This window comes from Muntiacus reevesi, chromosome 5 (assembly GCF_963930625.1).
Source record: "Muntiacus reevesi chromosome 5, mMunRee1.1, whole genome shotgun sequence".
NCBI lineage: Eukaryota > Metazoa > Chordata > Mammalia > Artiodactyla > Cervidae > Muntiacus > Muntiacus reevesi.
In genome coordinates this window covers 90,916,341-90,938,633 of record NC_089253.1, presented here as the reverse complement: position 1 = coordinate 90,938,633, position 22,293 = coordinate 90,916,341, and the positions used below count along the sequence as shown (strand labels likewise).

Genomic DNA, 22,293 nt, shown 5'->3' with positions numbered 1-22,293 from the left:
AACAAGACTCCCCAACACACAGACACAGCTTCGAGGTTGTTACACAACACCTCTGAAGATAGTCATGGTCTGTGCCAGAATATAATGATAACATCTTAACTAACTGGCTTTCTTTTTCTCATTCAGTTTCTATTTAGATTCTTTACAGAGGATACCTACATACTTTCTTTAAAAAAAAAAAGAAAGAAAGAAAGAAACAAACACAGTTTCAAAATGCCACCATCCCAACAAACAGCTTATTTCTAAGGCATCATTTCATGACTTGTAGAGTTTGACAGGAAATACAAAAAGTTCAAATTTAATACCTAAATGGTTTCAACAATACAGACAAGTAAAAATTATTTTTTAATTTAACTGGATAAGTGAAAGTAAATAATGCTTTTTAATGTAGCATAAAACAGCAGGTGAGGGAAGAATTTTAAGGATTATAGAAACAGGCAGAACCAGAGGCCAAGGCAGGAAATCCACACAGGTCAGCACCAAGGTCACCACCATGGCCTACAGGTCAAATCTGACCCACAGCCTGTTTTTGTAAGGCCCACAAGCAAAGAATGGATTTTACATTTTTTAATGGTTGGAGAGGAAACAAAAAGAATATTTTTTGACCTGCGAAAATTACATGAAATTCAAATTTCAGTGTATATAAATATAGCTGTATTGGAAAAGCCAGCTCATTCACTTATACCTTAGCCATTACTGCTTTCATGCCACAAGGGCAGCTCAGTACTAGTAACAGAGACTGCGCAGCCTACAGCGAGTTTGAAAATACTTACTCTCTGGCCCTTTACAGATAGAGTCTGCCGACCACTAATCTAGAAATGCTCGCTAAACAAGTTAAGCAGCTCAGCTGACAATGTAAAATCTACCCCACAGAAGACTATCTTGCAAAACGTCTCTTATTTATTAATGACACATATGCTCAGAACTGTGGTGTTGGAGAAGATTCTTGAGAGTCCCTTGGACTGCAAGGAGATCCAACCAGTCCATCCTAAAGGAGATCAGTCCTGGGTGTTCATCGGAAGGACTGATGTTGAAGCTAACACTCCAATACTTTGGCCACCTGATGTGAAGAGCTGACTCATTTGGAGAGACCCTGATGTTAGGAAAGATTGAGGGCAAGAGGAGAAGGGGAAGACAGAGGATGAAATGGTTGGATGGTATCACTGACTCAATGGACATGAGTTTGGGTAGAATCCAGGAGTTGGTGATGGACAGGGAGGACTGGCATTCTGCGGTTCATGGGGTCGCAAAGAGTTGGACACGACTGAGCGACTGAACTGAACTGATGCTCAGAAACCTCCTGCTATAAAATGCTCGAGAATTCTTCCAGTGGTTAGTATCAAGCATTCTGACCTGAAAATAACAAAACCATCTTTCAGGCAATGCCTATGAGGATAAGAGAGCACCTCTAGCACTGCCTCTCTAAGTTTCTTGTCACATTTTCCATCTGGGCTGAAAACTCAGCTCATTTTATGAATCTAGATCAGAAATGGCAAACATCCCTACATGTGCACCCAAAAACAATGCTATCAACTGACTGGCGCACTCCTTCCACATGGACTGAATTCAGCCTGGATCACTTGGAACAGGACATGAAATCCATCTGCCTTCTAATATCCAGGTGATCTATTCTTTTTGAACTTCTTTAACATTCATTTCTCCTTTATCAGTTTTCTTATATCTCTTCTTTTGTGAAAACCATGTTGCGAACCTAACAGAACAACAGGGAAATGGAAGTGGAACAGGTATGCCTGCCCTCTGACGCATGAACAGGGCACTAACAGGCAAGTGACACACCATTAACTTAAAAAAAGAGGGTGTTTGTAAGTCTCTTCATCAAAATATTGAGTACACCTATGGCTGATTCATACTGTGAACATACTGTAATGCGTGACAGAAACCAATACAACACTGTAAAGCAATTATTCTCCAATTAAAAATAAATTTAAAAAAATACTCAGTTCAAAGGCATTCTTGATAAGCCCTGCATCCTACTCCCTTTTATTTACCTTCATATGAAAGCTTTAAAGGGACTTCCCTGGCCATCCAGTGGTTAAGACTTTGCCTTCCAATGCAGGGGATGTGGGTTCAATTCCCTGGTTGGGGAACTAAGATCCCACAGGTCTCACAGTCAAAAAACCAAAACATAAAACAGAAGCAATATTGTAACATGTTCAATAAAAAGACTTTAAAAATAGTCCACATCAAAAAAAAAAATCTTTTTTTAAATAAACATGCTTTAAATGAACTAGAAAAATGAAGATTCAACTGAGACACGGCCCCCCTCCCCACCTCCCGCAAAAAGGCTTTCTGTGTTTACCACAACACTCAGAGAGGGTCTGAAGGAGCAATAACTAAACTTGGTAACCATTTCCACCAAAATAAAAGCTCTCTATCAACCATGGCAAACAAACCAATTGGAAGCAAGTCCAATTTGGATTCAGACACACAAGTACACAGACCTGGGACTGCACTGTGACCGATCCATCCAAAAGGAGCCCTGAACAGCCAGAGCTTAAGCTCAATGGTAGCCACATTAACCTCAGAGCAGAGGTGTTTGAGAGCAGAGTAACGTCCCCTCTCAAAACAACCTTTGCCAGAAGTTCCGTGTGGCTTCCACACTTCACTATTTTTGAGCTTTTCCACAAGCAAAGCAGCTTGCTAGGAAAGTTTCTGACTGAGCCCACTCTGTGTCAAGAATAACTTCATGAGCTGTCATCACCACCAGCAGGCAAACATTTCTGTGAACATTTTAAATATCCACGAGGTTAACAGAGTCCTAAGAAAAGAGAACATGAGATCCTAATTGGGATCAAAGTCCCTCATCTTTGGAGGGGAAGCATACATATCTTAGGGTCCTGTTATGTTTAACAGCTTTTACAACGAAAAGTGAAATTTTTCAAAATAAATTTTTTAAAAAGTCAGGCAGTCATCCATAAAAGAATTGCAGGCTTTTCTGAATAGTCAAAGAATTAGATTATGTGAGATAAGAAGCCATCTCCTTTTACAGTTTTGAAGATGGAGACTTAGTGACTATAAATGTCTTCCATTAGTAGGTACTATCTTTTCAACCTAGGAGGATTAAAAATTAAGTAACCTCAATTTGGTGGTAATTATCTCCTTAAATTGATATGCATCTTCTGTCCCTGAGAAGATTTAGAATTATTTAAAGAAAGATTTAAGAGAATCAAAACTATATTAACATTTTGGAAGCTAATAAGAAATCAGGACTTGATATTTTTATTCTTTTTATAGTTGAAAGAATGTGGCTTGGAACAATATTCTTGAAATTACAATTAAAAAAACACACAAAACAAAACACACTACCTAGGGCCATTTAATTGCATAAAATCTTACAGGAAACTCAAACAAACTTTTGGCCAAGGCAATATATGCTTGCCCTTTCTAAAGAAGCCCCGTGTGTATGTGTGGGTATACTCATGTAATTCCCATTACGGCTCTTGAGGTGGGTACTTGAATCCCCGTTTTAGTGGTGAAGAAACAAAGGTACAGAGGTTGTCCCTTGCCGAAGCCTGCCTCTCCCATGGTAAAACTAGACTGCCCTGCACTGCTTCTTTGTAAGAAACTGATTCAGAAACCTAAGTGAGTTTACGCACAACCCTGAAATATCTAAGGCACCTTTTTAGGTCCACTTCATTGGTATATCATGATTAATTTCATTTATAAGAAGTGTTAAGTACTTTAAAGGTTTGTATTAAAAGCCTCAACAACAGAAATCAAATATTGAATTTATTTTACTTAACAAGCAACTCAATGTTGAAACTATTAACTATAAATAAGACCAATCACAATTCAAAAATCTCTTAAAATTAACTGTTAAAATTTAATTTATAAAAGGGGTAAGTTTTATAAGCTGAACTTTTTTAAAAAATAGAGCCATGTCTTCTAATTTATAACTTTTAACCAACTGAATGCCAATTTTTTAACCCAAAGTAAACTTTCTCAATAGCTCAGGACCCCTCTCAAGAAAGTCCTGATATCAACGATTCTGTACAAGTGTTTACTGCCCACCTCCTAAAGGCAGTACAGCTAAGACAGTGTTACTCAAGAGGCTGTCCATGAAACACAGCGTGAGCACATGTGGAGTCATCACCCTGCTTACGCTGTTAAGTGTCTAAGGAACAAATAACAGAATGCCTAGAATGTCCCAGACTGGGGTATATCAATGAGCTAAAAGGAAAAAAGACTCATGTCCTTCTGGAGTGGACCAGCAAGGAAAAGACAAGAGAAATGAGAATGGTGGTATTTAAACCAGGTATGAAATATCTAGGGGTAAAGGGACTGTGAGATGGGGAGAGACCCCAGAGGGGAAGTCCCGTGGGGAGGAGGTGTCAAAGCATTTCTGGATTCAGACTACGACTGGGACCCAAGAAACCGAGGTGAACAGATGACCAGGAAGCTACATCTCAGAGTTTGATGATTAACTGCTCATAAAAATGCCTCCAAGGGATTACTATTTAACACATACCTGCCATGAGTAAGGGTGATTTTCATCAAAAAAAATGGCCACATACAAAACATTTCTATTTCTTTTGGAATATATGGGTTAAGGATACACTGTGGTTCACTGCTTGTCATGTAGACACTTCAGGAATAACTGTGTGTGTGTGTGTGTGTGTGTGTGTCTGGGGAAATCTTATATTTCACTAAAAAATGTATATTAAAAATAAAATACAGGGTAAGTAAGGAGCAGCTTCAGGAATAACTGTGTGTGTGTGTGTGTGTGTGTGTGTGTGTGTCTGGGGAAATCTTATATTTCACTAAAAAATGTATATTAAAAATAAAATACAGGGTAAGTAAGGAGCAGCTTCAGGAATAACTGTGTGTGTGTGTGTGTGTGTGTGTGTGTGTGTGTGTGTGTGTGTGTGTCTGGGGAAATCTTATATTTCACTAAAAAATGTATATTAAAAATAAAATACAGGATAAGTGAGGAGCAGCTTACTCAAACTTTTGTGATTCTAAATTCAGATTTTTTTTTTAATCAGTAAGCATATCCTCAGTATGCTTAATCAGTAAGCATAATCAGTAAGAAATAACATAGCGTCGTCCAAGCAGGGACCCAGAGTGGCTGAAGAATGTCTTAGGGAATATTTAAAATACATTAAAACAACAGGTGCTGATTCAAAGGTACCAAAACAGTGCAGGTTAACCTGTGGCTTCTGTGCAGGCAAGCACAGCAGGCATGGAAAGTGGGGGCGCCTCTCTGGAGAGGGAGCCCCAGGTCAGGCATCACTTACTCATTGCACTTTAGAAAGAAACAAAAGGGCTCTCACCAGGGCAACAGCAAAATTGAAGGTTTAAATTCTCACCTACTTTTTCCTTTTCTGCTAAAATGTAACCTATATTATACCATGTAATTGCACACTCTAATCCCAGTCCCTCTATTCACACACCTCTTGCCTAGAAAGTTGCATATGAACCAGCACAAATCACACATTGTGCTGACACTGTTCCTCTATTTACCCAGCACATGCATAGCAAAACAAACTATTTATAAATATCCATATGTCGTTAGAAGTTCTCCCTGAATCTGGAGCCACAGTGACAGTCTCCTGATGAAGTGGTACATGGGGACCTCTCTCATCTATGCCCCCACCACTTCTGTATTCCACTGAGGGAAATTACCATAGCCCCAACAGGTGGAGTTTAGGGGGAGAGATAAATCAAGATATCTGTCTTTCTTTTATACAAGACACAGACATGAAATTCAAGTTCCACCAACCAACCTACTCTTCTGAGACTGTGACTGGAGCTGAGTGACAGCAAGACATGAAAGTGCTGAAGGACACTATTCTGGGGGTAGCACCTAGATGGAATGGTCAGGAGTTTCTGCTGACCCAAAATCCGAACTGCCCTCGATCCAGACAGGTGTGCACCCAGTCTGTGAGTTACTCTACCAACAAATAATTTTCATGTGAGATGTGGCCAATGTTCTCAAGTTTCCATCAAAAAACAAACAAACAAACAAACTTAATGAATACAATACGCTACATTTATCACATAAACCATGTATTTTCCCTTTCAGTTGCTGAGTTAAGGTTTCAAATTCAGTAATCAAAATTTATCCGAAATATTCTGCAACACCTCACCTCACCCTGCTCAACATACTTCTCATACTTGTTAACCATCTGTACTTGCAACAATTAATCCTTATATATACCTAGCAAGAGAGAGAAACAATTTTCGGAAGCAGGCAAGATGTACTGACTTCAGGAGTAAGAGAAAGAAAAGTAGCAGATTAATTATTTCATTTGCATTTTCTAAGAAATAGGCCTATCCCTTCTTTATGTTTCACCATAACTGTGTTTCTCATTTTCATTATCTTCAGTAATTTTTGCAAGTTTGGTTCAGTTCAATTGCTCAGTCATGTCCGACTCTGCAACACCATGGACTGTGCACACCAGGCTTCCCTGTCCATCACCAACTCCCAGAGTTTACTCAAACTCATGCCCATTGAGTCAGTGATGCCATCCAACCATCTCATCCTCTGTCATCCCCTTCTCCTCCTGCCTTCAATCTTTCCCAGCATCAAGGTCTCTTCAAATAAGTCAGCTCTTCGTATCAGGTGGCCAAAGTACTGGAGTTTCAACTTCAACATCAGTCCTTCCAATGAACATTCAGGACTGATTTCCTTTAGGATGGACTGGTTGGATCTCCTCGAAGTCCAAGGGACTCTCAAGAGTCTTCTCCAACACCACAGTTCAAACGCATCAAAGGTCAATCCATTCTGGGCTTTAACTAATTCTCCCAGGCCCATGTGGACTTACAAACCAGCTGTGTGGCCTGTTTCTCCACAGATACTACAGGAAAACAATAACTCATTTGTGCAGAGATTTTAAGGAACAGAAACAACACATGTAAAGCAAGTCCAGCATTGGAAAGGAGCAGGTGCTTTAAAAACAGTGGTCATCCATGGTTATAATGGTGTATCCATCCACGGTTACAGCTCCCTCTCTCCCTCACAACTGACAATTTGTACTCAAGCTCATATATCTGAGGTTATTGGTACTTCTCCCAGCAATCTTGATTTCAGCTTGTGCTTCACCCAGGCTGGCATTTTGCATGATGTACTCTGTATATAGGTTAAATAAGCAGCATGTCAATACATATCCTCGATGAACTCCTTTCCCAATTTGGAATCAGTCTGTTGTTCCATGTCTAGTTCTGTTGCTTCTTGACCTGCATACAGGTTTCACAGGAGGCAGGTAAGGTGGTTTGGTATTCTCATCTCTTTCAGAATTTTCCACATTTTATTGTGATCCAAACAGTCAAAGGCTTTAGTGTATTTAGTCAGAAGTAGATGTCTCCCCTTTTTAGATCTGCCTAAACTCCAGTTTGCTGTGAGTGTGCTGGGATGCTGGGCCTCTTAACCCTCAAGGCAATGCACTCATTTTCTATCTGTGCGCTAACTTGAAAAAGACAGGGAAGAACTGGTCTACATCAATGATTCTCAAATTTTAATGTGTATATAAAACACCTGGGAATCTTATGAAAACAAAATTGCTGACTGAGCAGATCCAGAGTGGAACCTGAGACTGCATTTCTAACAGGCTGCCGACCTGTGGCTGACACCAAACACTCCAGCAAGCTATGGGGTATACGTTTCACTATATTCAAAGACAGACCCTTCTTTTCCTTACAAAATAGAAAAAGATATGGTGAGCTAGTCCCCAAATTTCTACCACTTCCCATTCTTTTGGTTAGAATAACTTAAGAAGTTTCTCTTGTTTCTTCTACCCTCATAAAGTCATAACTTTTTATATGCTAAAATTCTTTCCTGTACATATGCAGGATTTGAATAACTTCCTAATAGATACTAAAAGGCAATCATTTCTTGAGGCTTAGGAAAAGGCAAAGTAAAATTTCAATAGAAACAGAAAGAAAAAAATTAATGCGATCCACAACTAAAAGTATACTAAAACGTGATTAAAAATAAATACACTTTGACAGGTGTTGCAAGGACACACAACTAAGGAAAGATGAAGTGGTCGTTAAGACTCAGGTCACTCAAACCTGAGTCCTCCTAGCAATAACACTCTTCCTGCCTGTTATGTATTGAACTGCATCTTCCCAAAATTTATACATTCGAGTCCTAACCTTCAGTGCCTCAAAATGTGACTGACCTTCTTGAAAAAAGTGATCACTGCAGATGTGATCACTTTTAATTAGAATGAGGTGGGGCTCTAATTCAATGATTTGTGTCTTCAGAAAAAGGATAAATTTGGTGAGACCCAAAACCGGGCACACAAAGAGATGCCATGTAAAGACTGAAGCTCTGCTCAGACAAGTCAAGGAACTCTCAGAAGCTAGGAGAGGCATGGAACAGATAGATCTTTTTCCAGTACCTTCAACGGGAGCACCAAACCTACCAGCGCCTTTACCTTGAACTTGCAGCCTACAAAACTGTGAGCCAATTCATTTCTGTTGTTCGGCTGTTCAAGCTACTCAGCTTGTGGTACTTATATATTATGACAGCCCTTGTAAACTCACACACTGCCTATGTTTCTTTCCTCTCAAAAAGTATCTAAAGACGACGCACAGACAGGCAATCTTATCACAGTCTAGTGTGCCATGTGAAGGTTTTGGACTCCGACTAGCAAAAAGGATCCACTGAAAAGCTTTAAGCAGATTAATATTAGGTTTATTACGTGCAAATTATCTTGTCACACAAATCAAATCATTATCAACCCTAAAGGTGCCTTTATGCCAGGATTCATGTTTCTTCTGACACAAAAAATATTCTTGCAACACAAAAAATATTCTTGTAATCATCAGAAAAACTCACACTCCCTCCCAAATAAGAATGCCTCAAGAAGACACTTTCATTTTCATGTCAATTTCACCTAAAATTCTTCTACAGATAGAAGACATGGATAAAAAGCTGCAGATAAAATGAGCTTTTATTTTCTCCAAAAATGTATGTCCTGGAACACCAAATGCCAGGGTTTTCTTTAGTTTTACTTTGAGAAGGAATGTTTGTCTGAGTGACTGCAGAAGATAAGCTTTCAATTATTCAGAAAAGCAAGACTTTAAAACCGAATTCAGCCTCTTAACTGGTCAGAGATCAACCACTCAGTGAAGAATCAGGAGTGAAAAGGTAGGACATATCATTTGCTAAAAAGTTGGTAACTCCCTTCCCCTCTTTAAACAGAAACCTGAACCAAAGGGAAACTATACATTTTTTAAAGTTCCATGCTTTAACTTTTTTTTCTAAGTAAGTACAAAATTGTAACTATGTGTCATGATTGCTATACTAACCTCACTGTGGTATAATCATTTATATATATATATATATATATATATATATATATATATATAAAAAATCACTAATTTTGTGCACACATTTGTGTGTGTGTGTGTGTGTGTGTGTGTATGTTACATCCCTTGTGGCTCAGCTGGTAAAAAATCCACCTGCAATGTGGGAGACCCGAGTTCAATCCCTGGGTTGCAAAAATCCCCTGGAGAAGGGAAAGGCTACCCACTCCAGTATTCTGGCCTAGAGAATTTGTGTGTGTGTGTGTGTGTGTGTGTGTGTGTGTGTGTGTGTCCTAGAGATTTGTGTGTGTGTGTGGCCTAGAGAATTTGTGTGTGTGTGTGTGTGTGTGTGTGTGTGTGATGTGAACTTAATCTATTTACCTAGTATTCTGGCCTAGAGAATTTGTGTGTGTGTGTGTGTGTGTGTGTGTGTGTGTGTGTCCTAGAGATTTGTGTGTGTGTGTGGCCTAGAGAATTTGTGTGTGTGTGTGTGTGTGTGTGTGTGTGTGTGTGTGTGATGTGAACTTAATCTATTTACCTAGTATTCTGGCCTAGAGAATTTGTGTGTGTGTGTGTGTGTGTGTGTGTGTGTGTGTGTGTGTGTGTGATGTGAACTTAATCTATTTACCTAGCAACTTTCAAATACACATAGCAGTATTTTTAACTCCCATCACATGCTGTACATTACATCCCCAGAACTTATTCATCTTTTAACTGGAAATTTGTACCCTTTGACTGCCTTCACCCACCTCCCTGATTCCTTATCCCCCACCTCCCCACGTGTGACAACCACTGATCTGTTCTCTGTTTCTGAGTTTGGTTTTTTTAGATCCCACAAGTTAGAGAGATCTTGTGTTATTTCTCTTTACTTTTTCACTTAACATAATGAACTCAGGTTCATCCATGTTGTGACAAATGGCAGTTTCCCTCCTGACTGAATTAAGTTCCCTGTGTAACTACACATTTTCTTAAACTTAATGTCATTTATCAGTTATATCTCAATAAAGCAAGGGAAAAGAAGGAAGAAAAAAGCAGAAAGAAATTTATATGCCACTCACAGCAAACTTTAGAAACCAATACTCTATGCTGAAAAGGCCCATAAGAGAAATCTGACTGCACACAGCTGTGTAAAAAATCAATTTGTCACCGTGACAGTCATCTCTGAAGTAGAGTAATGGCTGATGGACAACACAGAAGTTAGATTAGACACAGATGCAAAGTATACACAGAGCTCCACAAGGTTTTGATTTTGGTTTTTATAACAAGCCTGTTAAATCATCCACTGGGAAATAAATTATTCAAACTGGACTTCCAGAAGCATTATTCTGTGACATCATCAATCAGTCAATATATTTTTGAATAAAAATTTCAGAAACTTATTTATGCATCAAGTATTGGAATTCCTGGTGGTCCAGTGGTTAGGACTCCATGCCTTCACTGCCGAGGCCCCGGATTCAGCCCATGGTTGGGAAACTAGGATCCCACAAGCCATGCAGTGAGGCCAAAACAAACAACAAAACACAAGCATTATGGAATACACGCTACGTGTACACTCTTCTTGTAGATCTCAGGAATTCAATGATAAGTAAAAACAGAGCAGGTGCCTTTATGGAGGAGAGAGGCATCCTAAAATAGTAACAGAAATAAACAGAAAATTATTACTGCTACAAGTGCAAGAAGGAAAGATACATGACTCCCGGACTGTACCTATTAAGGAAGTCTGGATAATCGGCGCGTGGGAGGAAGGTGACGGCACTGGAATGGAGTACTAAAGACAGGATAGTAGTTCGGTGTGTCTGTGTGTTGGGTTGGGGGTTGGGGGGTGTGACTAACCTGAGGCATCAGCAGGTGCAAAGACCCTGAGGCAGGAGGTAACGTGAACAGTGTAACTAAAAGTTCATCAAGCTTGCTTCTAAGATCAATATAAAGCTGCAGAGATGAGGACCAGGATCAAAAAGAACTGGCTGTAACCAAGCATGAGACTAAACCTTAGCTACAACAAATTCTAAATGCTCATTTCCTCAATAAAACCTCACTCTTCTCAGACCGAACTGTATGAACATAGGACTATCTCCCAAGGACAAGCATGTATATTACATAACAGTCTATTTTTATCCTCATGTTATTGCTCACTGCTAGGCTCATTCTTAATGACATTTTGGGAGGTATTTGTAATTTAGACTTAATCTGAGTATTGAAACCAATTCAGAAAATGAAAAAATTTATCTGTGATTTCAAATGAGCATAAAAGGTCTGAAAAGACACTGTGCTCAGTTGTGTCTAACTCTTTTCAACCCCATGGACTGGAGTTTGCCAGGGTCCTCTGTCCAAGAAATTCTCCAGGCAAGAATACTGTAGTGGGATGCCATTTCATCCTCCAGAGGACTTTCCTGACCCAGGAATCGAACCCATGTCTCCTGCAACTTCTGCACTGCAGGCAGATTCTTTACCACTGAGCCGCCAGGTAAGCCCATAAAAGGTCTACCACTCAAAAACTAATGATACACTGAAGAATCCCTTATGATGCCCCATAAAGTCCCTACTGAAACCCTTAAGATACAACTAACAAAAGAGAATCTCTGCAGTTGGGTGTATGTAAGGGTTTTCATCTCCAAGAGAAGATGTTACTGTAGTACTCTGCACCAAGAAAGACAAAGACCAGAGAGAAAAAAGACAAAGAAAAGGAGAAGAAGAAAAAAAAAACCAGTTCCACCTGGGAATCTAATCACAGTAACCTACCTTCCAATTCTTCAGTGTGGGTACACCTAAAGAAGCAATATTTTAACATCTTCCACTGAGAAAGAAGCTATTGGTAGAAATCATTCACCTTCAAATGCATAATAACCCCAAATGAAACAAAACCACTGAGAAGGTCAAAGACCGTCTCCTTACCAAAGAGGCAAACATCTATGGACCTGGCAGTTTGCAAACCCCAGGCCAGGCAGCACAGGGGTATCTCCCAGCAAGTGGTTCTGCTAGAGCGCCATAGAAAATTTTCAAACCATTTTTGTTGTTTTCAGTCCTTTATAACAGCTTCCAGAGAGGCTGTATATCTTTTTCACATTTCATAAAGGTCCTCAGATTTACTGAAACAATGTCTGCCTCCCTTAAGTACACAGATCCTCCCCAAAACAAGAACCTACTGTTTTGAAAATAAGCCATTACCAACCTCCCTCCACACAGTCTTCCGAACATCAAGAAGAAAAGATTTACCACCATCCTGTAGAATATGCAATATGAATGTGCACAGTTCACAAGCTTGTTTTTCTCAAAAATGATTTTTCTCAAGGAGATATTCAGCTGAAACAGGATGCCACAGCCCCACAAATCGGGGAAATGGCAGGTTTTTGTTTTTGTTTTTTTTTTTAATGTTAAAGAAGTTTCCTTAATTGCAGTGCTTCTCCAAATCATGAATTATGACAGTCTCACATAAGGGACAGTACATGCAGCACTTCCCATATATGTTCGGCTACAAGTATTTTGGAGAAGCATTTTGGGAAAAAAAGAAAAAAAGAGTAACACTCCACTGAGAAAGGCTGGCCCTCAGTTCTGCATAAGACAGCCAGCCTTCTGACACAATAACAAATGAGATTGTCCCTTATTTTTAAGGTGTCATCCTGTAACCTATATCTAAAGAAGTTAATGCATTCTGTCCCTTTCTCATGATCTAGAAGTACACAGGTCCGTAGCAATCACTGTGCGGTTGGTCTATACTGATATATGTTCCTCGGTGGCTAAGACATTTTGACTGTCCAACATGTTAAGGGTGAATCAAAGACCCTGACAGTATGGTAACCTACACACTACCAAATCTCCACAACAGAGCTCTAATTTCCCCCAGAAACTTCAATTTTGATAACTTTATATCACATAAATATCTTCTCAGTTAATCATAAGCCAAAAAGTAGAGTGAATACAAGCTAATCTATGTAAGTTTGAAAATAATATTTTTCAAAATTCAAAACTAATTTCTATATGGGGAAAAAAATCAAGTACTTTATATGAAGTTCAGCACAGCTACAGTACAGCTCAGCAAAATAACTGTACCAGGTTAATGACATACTCTCTTTAATCTCCAGCTCCTAGAAAAACATCAAACTGGGAGGCTTCTAACTTGTTAATTACATCTCATGCAACTCATGTCATTCCTCAGCACTGTAAGCAATTCAAAGGAACTGATTTCAGCCAGTTTTTTTGTTTTTTTTTTTAAACAGACTTCTGTAAGGAAAGTACCTGAATATACACAATGTATCAAATTAAAAAGGAGGATATTGCTGGTGTTCAACAGGTTCTGAACCACCTGCTTCCCTACATCCTATCTGCAAGCTGGGTCTGTCTCTCTCTGAACAGTTGCTACAAATAACCTCAATATACTGAGTGGACACAGTCCCTTTCCTGGAAAACAAAGCAGGTTAGTTGGCTTCATCTATTATCATTGCAAAAGGAGAAGCTTAATTCTATGCAAAAGGAGATCATCAGGAGGCCATAAACCTTGGTCTGAAGGCCACTAAAAACGCCTATCTAGCTTCTGGTCACTCCTGTAGCCAATGAAAAATGACCCGTTCCCCTAAACTTGAAGGCTGACTTGTCCCACTGTGTACGCCACTCTGCAAGGCCTCTCCACAGTCTAATCTGTGCTGAAGACAAAAGGCAAAGGAGGACGTGAAAAGGGCAAAGTTCTGGGCAGACGGTGAAGTGTGAGAATGAGCAGCAGAAGACACAGACAGAAGGAGAGCCTCACGGGCAGGCCCAGAGGTGGGCACAGGGAAGAGCCAGCACACCAGCGGACTGAAGCCTGGAGCTGTTGACTACCTGGAGTTTTCCTGCCCCAGACCGCCACCCACTCTTTTGGGTTCCACATCCACCTGCATCCACAGTCTGACACCGTTTCTCAACCATAGACACCGTAAAGACCCAAAGGCACCTCACCTCCTGGTCTATAGACGACATCGTCCTCCGTGATGTATGATGTTATCTCGCCGGTGTCTGTCCTTTCGTAACGAGATTTTTTTTTCGGGGGCTTCTTTTTGTTCTTCTTCGTGGACTCCTCTGTGGTGGCACTGTTGTTGTCATTGTCCTCGTCTTCGCTGTGATCACTCTCGGCGTAATTTTTGGCTCCTCCTTCCAGGGTACAGCTCCTGCGGGGCCTAGAGTTCTCACTCTCACGCACTTTGTCTCGCTTCTCTCTCTCCCGGTCCCGATCTCGGTCCCGGTCCTTCTCTTTGTCTTTGTCTTTGTCTTTGTCAGCTGTCATGATTCGCCACGTGCCTTCTTCTGTCCTCTCACGGCTGGGCCTCCGTGAAAGGTAGACAGTAAGCCTGGGCTTCAGTCTTCTGAATTTCTCACTCAATTCCAGGGAAAATCCAACCACTCCAACAACCCCAACGTTTCAAAAATGCTAGGAAAAAAAAAGAGAGAGTGAAATTGGTTTTCCTGTAACATTTTCCCATATTTCCTTTCCTAAAATAATATTTTGTTCAATGATTCTCTTCCTTACTCATGCTTTAGCACTGGAAACTTCTTACTGGCCACAGGAAAAAAGTTAGGACAAGGGATACGAAATTTAAACATAAACAGTTGCTGGCCTCAGCTAGCATATGGTTGGGATTTTCTATCACACTAATAATGAACAATATCTGAATGCATAAGGACAAATGATGCTTTCTGTATACAAACTGTTTTTTCTTTTTAAAATGAAAAAGTAAAGTGTATCCCAGTAAACAACATATAAGGGGTACAATCATTGTGGTGCTGGAGAAGACTCTTGAGAGTCCCTTGGACTTCAAGGAGATCAAACCAGTCAATCCTAAAGGAAATAACTCTGAATAGTCACTTTGGAAGAATGGACGCTGAAGCTCCAATACTTTGGCCACCTGATGGGGAAAACCAAATCACTGGGAAAGACTGAAGATTGAAGGCAAAAGAAGAAGGCATGGGCAGATGAGATGGTTAGAGATGGTTAGACCCCATCACCGACTCAATGGACATGAATTTGAATAAACTTTGGGAGATAGTGAAGGACAGGGAAGCCTGGTATGCTGAAGTCCATGGGGTCGTGAAGAGTCGAACACAACTGAGCAACTGAACAACAAAAATACAAAAGGAGATTTGTGACCCACAATATTAATTTAAAAGGGAAAGAATCTACTATAGTAAAAATTATTTCCACCTGGAAAAACAAGTATGTAATCTGGATAGCCCTGGAAAACGTCTTAGGATGTCTCACAGTGCACTGTCTTCTGAAGACTCTTTCTAGTCACTTTTCCAAATTTCCAAAGCTTCTCTCAAGAATAAACATAAGAATTGACTCAAAAGTAACAACCTCAAAGCAAGATTCCTGTGCCTTCAATTACAATTTTCTACATCTTCTAAGTCTATTGTTCTAGTTATTTTCCAAGAAAAATGGTTTCTTAGAGATATATTATCTCTGTCTTCACAAAACAAACAGGTTCCCAAAACAACCTTTCATCTTTAGAGATTATTAGGTGGTTTATACATTCTTCCAAATATCCCCTATTAATAGTCTCCATAAATATCTCTCTAAAGCTAAAGCCCAAAAGGAAAGTTTGAACAGTAATATAATGAGAAGAGTGAACCCCACATTCCAACCCAATTCTTATTAAAAATTTTAAATTTTTAAATTTTATTTACAAGTCAGTTTTGGAGCAGTCATAATAACCAGCAATTTTTCTTTTGCAATCTTTTATCATCTTCCCCAACATCTCATCTCACTTGTTCAAGTTTGTACCAAACATTGTCTATGTGCCTCAGAAGTAAAGATACCACAAGGGAACAGCCCGTGGTCCCATCCCTCGATGCTCCAATGCAGAAAGAGAAGACAACTGGTCAACAGGAGAACCATCTGTTTCTTGTGCTACTCAGGCCAGATAGGAACATTACATGCAAACAAACAAAAGACTGTCCTCTTTACTCAGACAACAAACAAGTCAGTTTGTAATTACAGGCCTCAAATGCAGAGAAAATGCTCTTTGGTCATGCCAAAGTCGTAAACATTATCATGTACTCTCTCCAAACCTCTTAGGTCAAACTTGATACCAGAAGAGACCTTCCTATTAGCACTTCAAATATCCTTAGGCATTCAGGGGGAAAAAAAAATAAGTTAACAACCACCTTTGGGAGAGAGACCCATGAAGGAGCAATAATGCCAACAATCTATAAGCAAAGTCAGAAGTGTGAAAGTATGGAGCACAAACCTAAATCGCTTCCTTCTACAGAGGAAATGCACTCTCAGATAGGATTTCAATTTTCTAAACATATTTCCAGAAAATGAAAAATTATTCTACTGCCTGCAAAAGTTCTGCTTCAATGAATCATCTGCTAAGCAGACAGTAATAAACCCCCAAGTCCCTGGAGGCCGCTAGTGTTAGCAATTGAAAATACACAAAGAGACATATTACTTTCTCCACTGGGCTTAAGTTTAGAGCCCGAACAAGCCAATCATGCAAGAAAGAAAACCATCAGCTAACATGGTTGTTAAAACATTTCTCTTTGACACTGAAAACATACCAAGGTCTCCTGAGAGTCTAAAAAGAACAACGAGTTTAGGCTGAAAGACTCTCAGATTCAGTTCAGGACAGACATACTTCAGGGAAGTTCAAGAAAACATCATTTCCCCAAGGTTAACAAGATAACTGCTCCAGAAAACTGTGTAAAAATATTATTTCAGCACTTAAAAGAAACAGTAAAAAAAAAGTAGTAAGTCCAAATTGTACATTCAACATAACTCCCTACAAAATCATATACTGTACTTCTACTTACAAAAAACTTTTGAGTTGTTTCTGCTAAGAGTTAGCAAGAAAAAAATCAGTAATCGGTAGATAAAGCATCCACAAAATGAAACCCTGTGTGTGTGTGTCTAACTATCAGACAACTAAGAATACTGATAATCCAAAGCTAAAGTCAATTCAACTTATGTTCACATTTGTCTCTGAAATATAGCACAGTGGGGATTTTTTTTTTCCCTCTGCATTTACCACAGTAATCATCATTTTTCTGAGCTTCACTATAAAATGACCAACATGCAACAACAATGCAACATCTGAGGTAAGGGATCCAGTGGCGCTGAGAAAGGTAACTGTCATCTCAGGACACTAGAAATGTTCTACTCGATAGGTAACACTATAGAGTCTTCACTGTATAACAGCAAGGGGTTCACGAAGCAGGTCCCTGCCATGATCTCACTGGATTCTGTCTACTACTCAGTGATGTGAACCAAACAGGAGTTATCCCCCCACTTTTCAGGCTACAGAAGGGGAACTAAGAAGAGAGCATCTGTAGTGGAGTCTGAAGCAGCCCTCGCCTAGGTGAACCCACCTGACCTGATGTCAACCTACTGCTCAGGTTACAATCTATATCTTCACAGAGGCCAATTTTTCCTACGTATATCCTTGCTGATAATTAGCACAGACACATTTAAGAAACAAACTCATTTTAATCTCTCCCACCCAAACAGAAGGTACTCTTCCCCAGTAAGAAAGAAGAAAATATTGAAAATATCAGGTTGATCCATTACTCAGCCCAGTTCAACAGGAAATACGGCAAAAGACAGTTTAACAGTTAACAAAAGGAGAACTCTAATCTAAAAGACATTTTAGGTTCAAAACAATCTTCATTTATTCACTGAACAAATGTCAACTGAATGCCCACGATGCTAGTGTGTTGAATGCCCAGTGTGCTAGTTATGTGTCCACGTGTGGGGAAAATAGCTGAGAACCACATACAAACATCCCTGGCCTCTGGACCTGATGTTCCAGGAAGTGGAGAAAGATATATACACAAACATATATATATATATATCTACTATACTAAAAGAGTTTACGTAGGGAGTCCAATGGGAACAAGGGAGTATAAGAGGACTGCAATTTTAAACAATGGTCAGCGAGGCATCTTTGTCCTGAGTTAAGAGTACAGAGGAGATACGGAGACCACTGCAGCAGAGAGGAAGCAACAGCAAATGTCCAGAGGCTGGAGTGATTCAGGTACGTTCAAAACTCAGGAAGCCAGAGGGGTTGGAGTGACATGAGAAAGAGGACTGATTTTTTATAAAAATAAATGTATAGTCCTCTCACTAGTTTTCAGATTCATCAGATTGCACTTGATTTTATCTTAACTGATAAAATTTGGTAGGCTGGCTTAGTTTCAGTGTAATCTAATCAGTGTTAAAGGCATTCATTCAACAGTCAATGATACAGAACTATTCTTCACTGTTTCAGGTTACTTAAATAAACCTCTACACAAACATCGTTTGCCTCTTCAAAATGAAGCCAACAACCACATACAAACACCTTACACTACTTACCAGAAGCAATCTGGATAAAGTACTCAAATTTCAATCATGCTCAGGGCCCAAATCTCATTTAAGGAAACCACTTCTTGTCACTATTTCAGCGGTCCCAGGAGGTTTGGCCCCTTGGTAGAATTGCAAGCATAGTGGACTGAGAAGTGAAGGTTCATGCTTTGGCACTGCCAGGGCTAGTGCCTTGGGGAAATCGCTCTCTCTCTGAGTCAGCTTCACTGTTGTAAGGCTGGGATAATAACTGGGCTTCCCAGGTGGCTCAGTGGTACAGAATCTGCCTGCAGTGCAGGAGACCCGAGTCAGGAAGATTCCCTGGAGAAGGAAATAGCAACCCACTCCAGTATTCTTGCTGGGAAATCCCATGGACAGAGGAGCCTGGCGGATTACAGTCCATGGGGTCAGAAAAGAGTCAGAGATGACTTAGCGACTAAAAAACAACAACAAGGAATAATAACTAGCTATTCACAGAGCTGCTGTGAGAATTAAGTATATGCATACACAGAAAACACACTTAAGAGACTGCAAAATGCTTTATAAATGTAAACTATCAATAGTATATACCTAGGTCAGTCATGACTTATTCTTGACTACATCAGATAATACCCAATCATATGTTGTACTATGCAACATATAAACATAGCCAAACATCACCCTTACCCTCAAGAATTTATTTCCTACAAGGGAGGAGGGTGGATTCTATTCCATGATTAAGAAATAAATCATGTAAAACTGACCACAAGTGAAGTAAAGAATTCTAAAATATCTCTTTTTGCATCATGTGAAACCCACTTAGCACTGAAAACTTGCTTGTCCCACCTGAGTGCCCGATCCCTGGGTTCTACTCATTTCAGCTGCTCAAGCCAGATTCAGGAGGACACTTGACCCTCACACCAAATGCAGTTAGTGAATCCAATTAATTCTTCCTCATTCAACCACAGCAAGAAATGCTAACATTTGTCAAATACCCAACCAACCATGCACTAGGCATTTTGTTCAGCTCTCAGGGTCTACCAATCACCTCCTGAATAACTGTAATTCATCCATTGCTCCAACTGACGCAGAAAGTGCCTATTTCAAGCCATCACCATCTTTCACACAGATAACTACAACTGCCTTCTAACTGGTCTCTGTGACTACAAAATTTTGTTTTTTCCTTCCTTCCAATTCATCCTCCAATGCAGCCAGCCAAGCATCTGACCCTCCACCAGTTCTTTTTAAAAAATAGCTTTATTGAGCTATAATTCACACACCATACAATTCACCACATAATGAACAGCTAAGTGCCCACCATTCCTTTTCAAAGAGCACAGAGGCCTTCCTGTCCTGACACCCCTGCTCCTCTCCAGCCCACCTCACCCTTCTCGAATGCTCCAGCTGACCCTTCCCCTTTGTTGGCCTAATCTCTACTCACTCTTAGGGCCTCTGGATTCCTGCTGCCCAACTCCAGGAAGCTCCCAGACCCACCCAAAGTCCAGCCCCTCACTGTTTCCCACCCTGCCTGTAAAATGGCCCTCACTGACCCACCACTGGCACCTGCTGTTAACTTGTGTCCCTTCTCCACTGACTGACAAGGAGCATGACTACAGTATAATAGTCACTGGAACAACTCCTATTGACGCAATCTCCTCTCTACATCAAATCCACTAGAGTTTTCATCCTTCTCATCATGTGACCATCAGGCATCCTCTGACACACCACCTCCTTCTGGAAAGGCTCTTGTCTTCAGCCATTCCCAGCATAGTCATCTCCTAGAGTCTATTCCACTGTTCCTCCACCTCTAGTACTGGACCTATATTCATGGAGTAGTTATCTAGGCACTGTGCAGAGCCCTCTTTTCTCATCCTCTACTTTATCCCAGTCCATCTCATTGTGTCCGTCAGCACTCAGGTATCACGTCCACACAGGCAATCCACAAATGAACATGCCTACCAAACTTCTGCAGAGGCAGGTGTCTGTGAAAACTGCCCACCTGAAGTCTCCTCTGGGATGTCTCAAAGGTACCCCAACATGTCAAAACCAAGGCAGGCTCTGGTCCCACATGATCTGTCTTATGACTGGTGTCCCTGCCCATCCTATTAGGCAAGCTGGACACCAAAGCCTCATGTTCAGCGCCTCCACCATCAACAAAGCATGACACTGTCACCTTATAAATTTCTCTCAAACGCAGCTACTTGGGAGCAACCCCAACACCTCAACCTTAGTCAAAAAGCTACTAGTGTACCCTTCCTGTAACACTTCAAACTGGCTCCTCTTCAAATCCACTTCTCTGAATCCTCACAATTCTCTTTTTACACTGCAGCCAGGTCTCTGCTTTCAAAAGGTTAATGTGATTAGGTCAATCCTCACCTTAAAATACTCAGTGACTTGTCACTTCTACTAACTAAAACCCAAATCTGGGACTGTTTACTAGAAACTCAAAACCCAATACAGGGGACATGGGTTCAATCCCTGGTCTGGGAATTAAGATCCCACATGCTGCGGGACAACTAGTCCGTGCTCCGCAACAAGAGAATCACCATAAAGAGACGTCCACACACTGCAACAAAGAGCAGCCCCTGCTCACCACAACTAGAGAAAAGCCCAACAGCAACAACAAACAAATCCTCGCCTTGATCCTTTCTTTCTGCCCTTTTCTTTCTATCTGGCCTTACCCCCACCCACTTCCTAGACTTTGCCTGACCCCACTGCCTTCCCCGAGGTTCCCTGAACACACTCCCCCACCTGGAGTGAGATAGCTCCAGTCCTTCCTTCTGTCTGTGATGCTCTTCTCCTCTCCTGGTCTAGGTATCTCCTACACTTCCTTCAGGTCCAGTGCAATAGCAACTTCCCCAGGATGGCCTTTCTTGCCCAAGAGGACTAGATTAAATCCCCTTGCAGCACTTTCCACCACTGTAACTTCACATTTCTTTGTGTGATTTGACTAACATCTGCCTCCACCTCTAAGCTAGAAGTTCCATGAGGGGTTGACCCTGACTATTTTTGCCCTGTGTTGTACTCTCAGATCCTAACTCACCACCTGGCACATACAGGCTAGTAATAAATTACTTTTCTCTCCCTTCTCTGACACATAAGCTGGGGCAATTAAGAGGGCATTATGATGAGACGATGATTTGGGAAACAAAGTATTCCATGAGTGATTAACTGAGGGGCTGCTTGAGCTGGCTTATAAACCATGAACAGGAAGAGAAGGAGCCAAAAGGAGGAGGAAATGTTACAGGTTCGGCAAAAACAGTGACTGAATCCTTGTCCTTGATGGCAGACACAGGGTAAAACTAGCAGGAGCAAGCTTATGTAGAGAGGGAGAGGGAACGTATAATAGAGGCTCCTAAAACAATAAAGCGGCTAATACTCACTGAGCACTTACTATGCGCTGAGCATTTCACATATTAATCCATTCAATCTTCACTATAGAGAGAATGAGAATACAATTTATCATCCAAACTGGGACACATCTGAGAGCAGAAAGATTAATAATTGCTCAGGAAAAACATAAAGCAGGCCACATGACCACCCTAGCTATAGCTCTATTCAGTAGATGCTGTTGCTGTGTGCGTCTTCCCTGTGCAAAAGCAAGCACTGAGAGGCTGAGCAAGCAGACCCAAACCACCCAGCTCTGTGTTAGACCCAGAGTGTGGACTTAGAGCCCATCCTCTTAACCACAAGGCTACCTTCAATTACTGCCTTCAATTACACAGCCTTAA

At 40.6% G+C, this 22,293-nt stretch overlaps 1 protein-coding gene across 5 annotated transcripts in view; it reads right to left on the bottom strand.

Annotated features, from left to right (window-relative positions):
• RERE (arginine-glutamic acid dipeptide repeats) overlaps nt 1-22,293 on the bottom strand; it is a 407,198-nt gene that overhangs the window by 246,049 nt on the left and 138,856 nt on the right. For all 5 annotated transcript variants that reach the window (XM_065935816.1, XM_065935819.1, XM_065935820.1 and 2 more), the window contains exon 2: nt 14,206-14,674. In XM_065935816.1, the coding sequence (XP_065791888.1) occupies nt 14,206-14,530 (325 nt within the window). In that variant the 5' untranslated portion in view covers nt 14,531-14,674. The remainder of the gene's footprint in view (nt 1-14,205; nt 14,675-22,293) is intronic.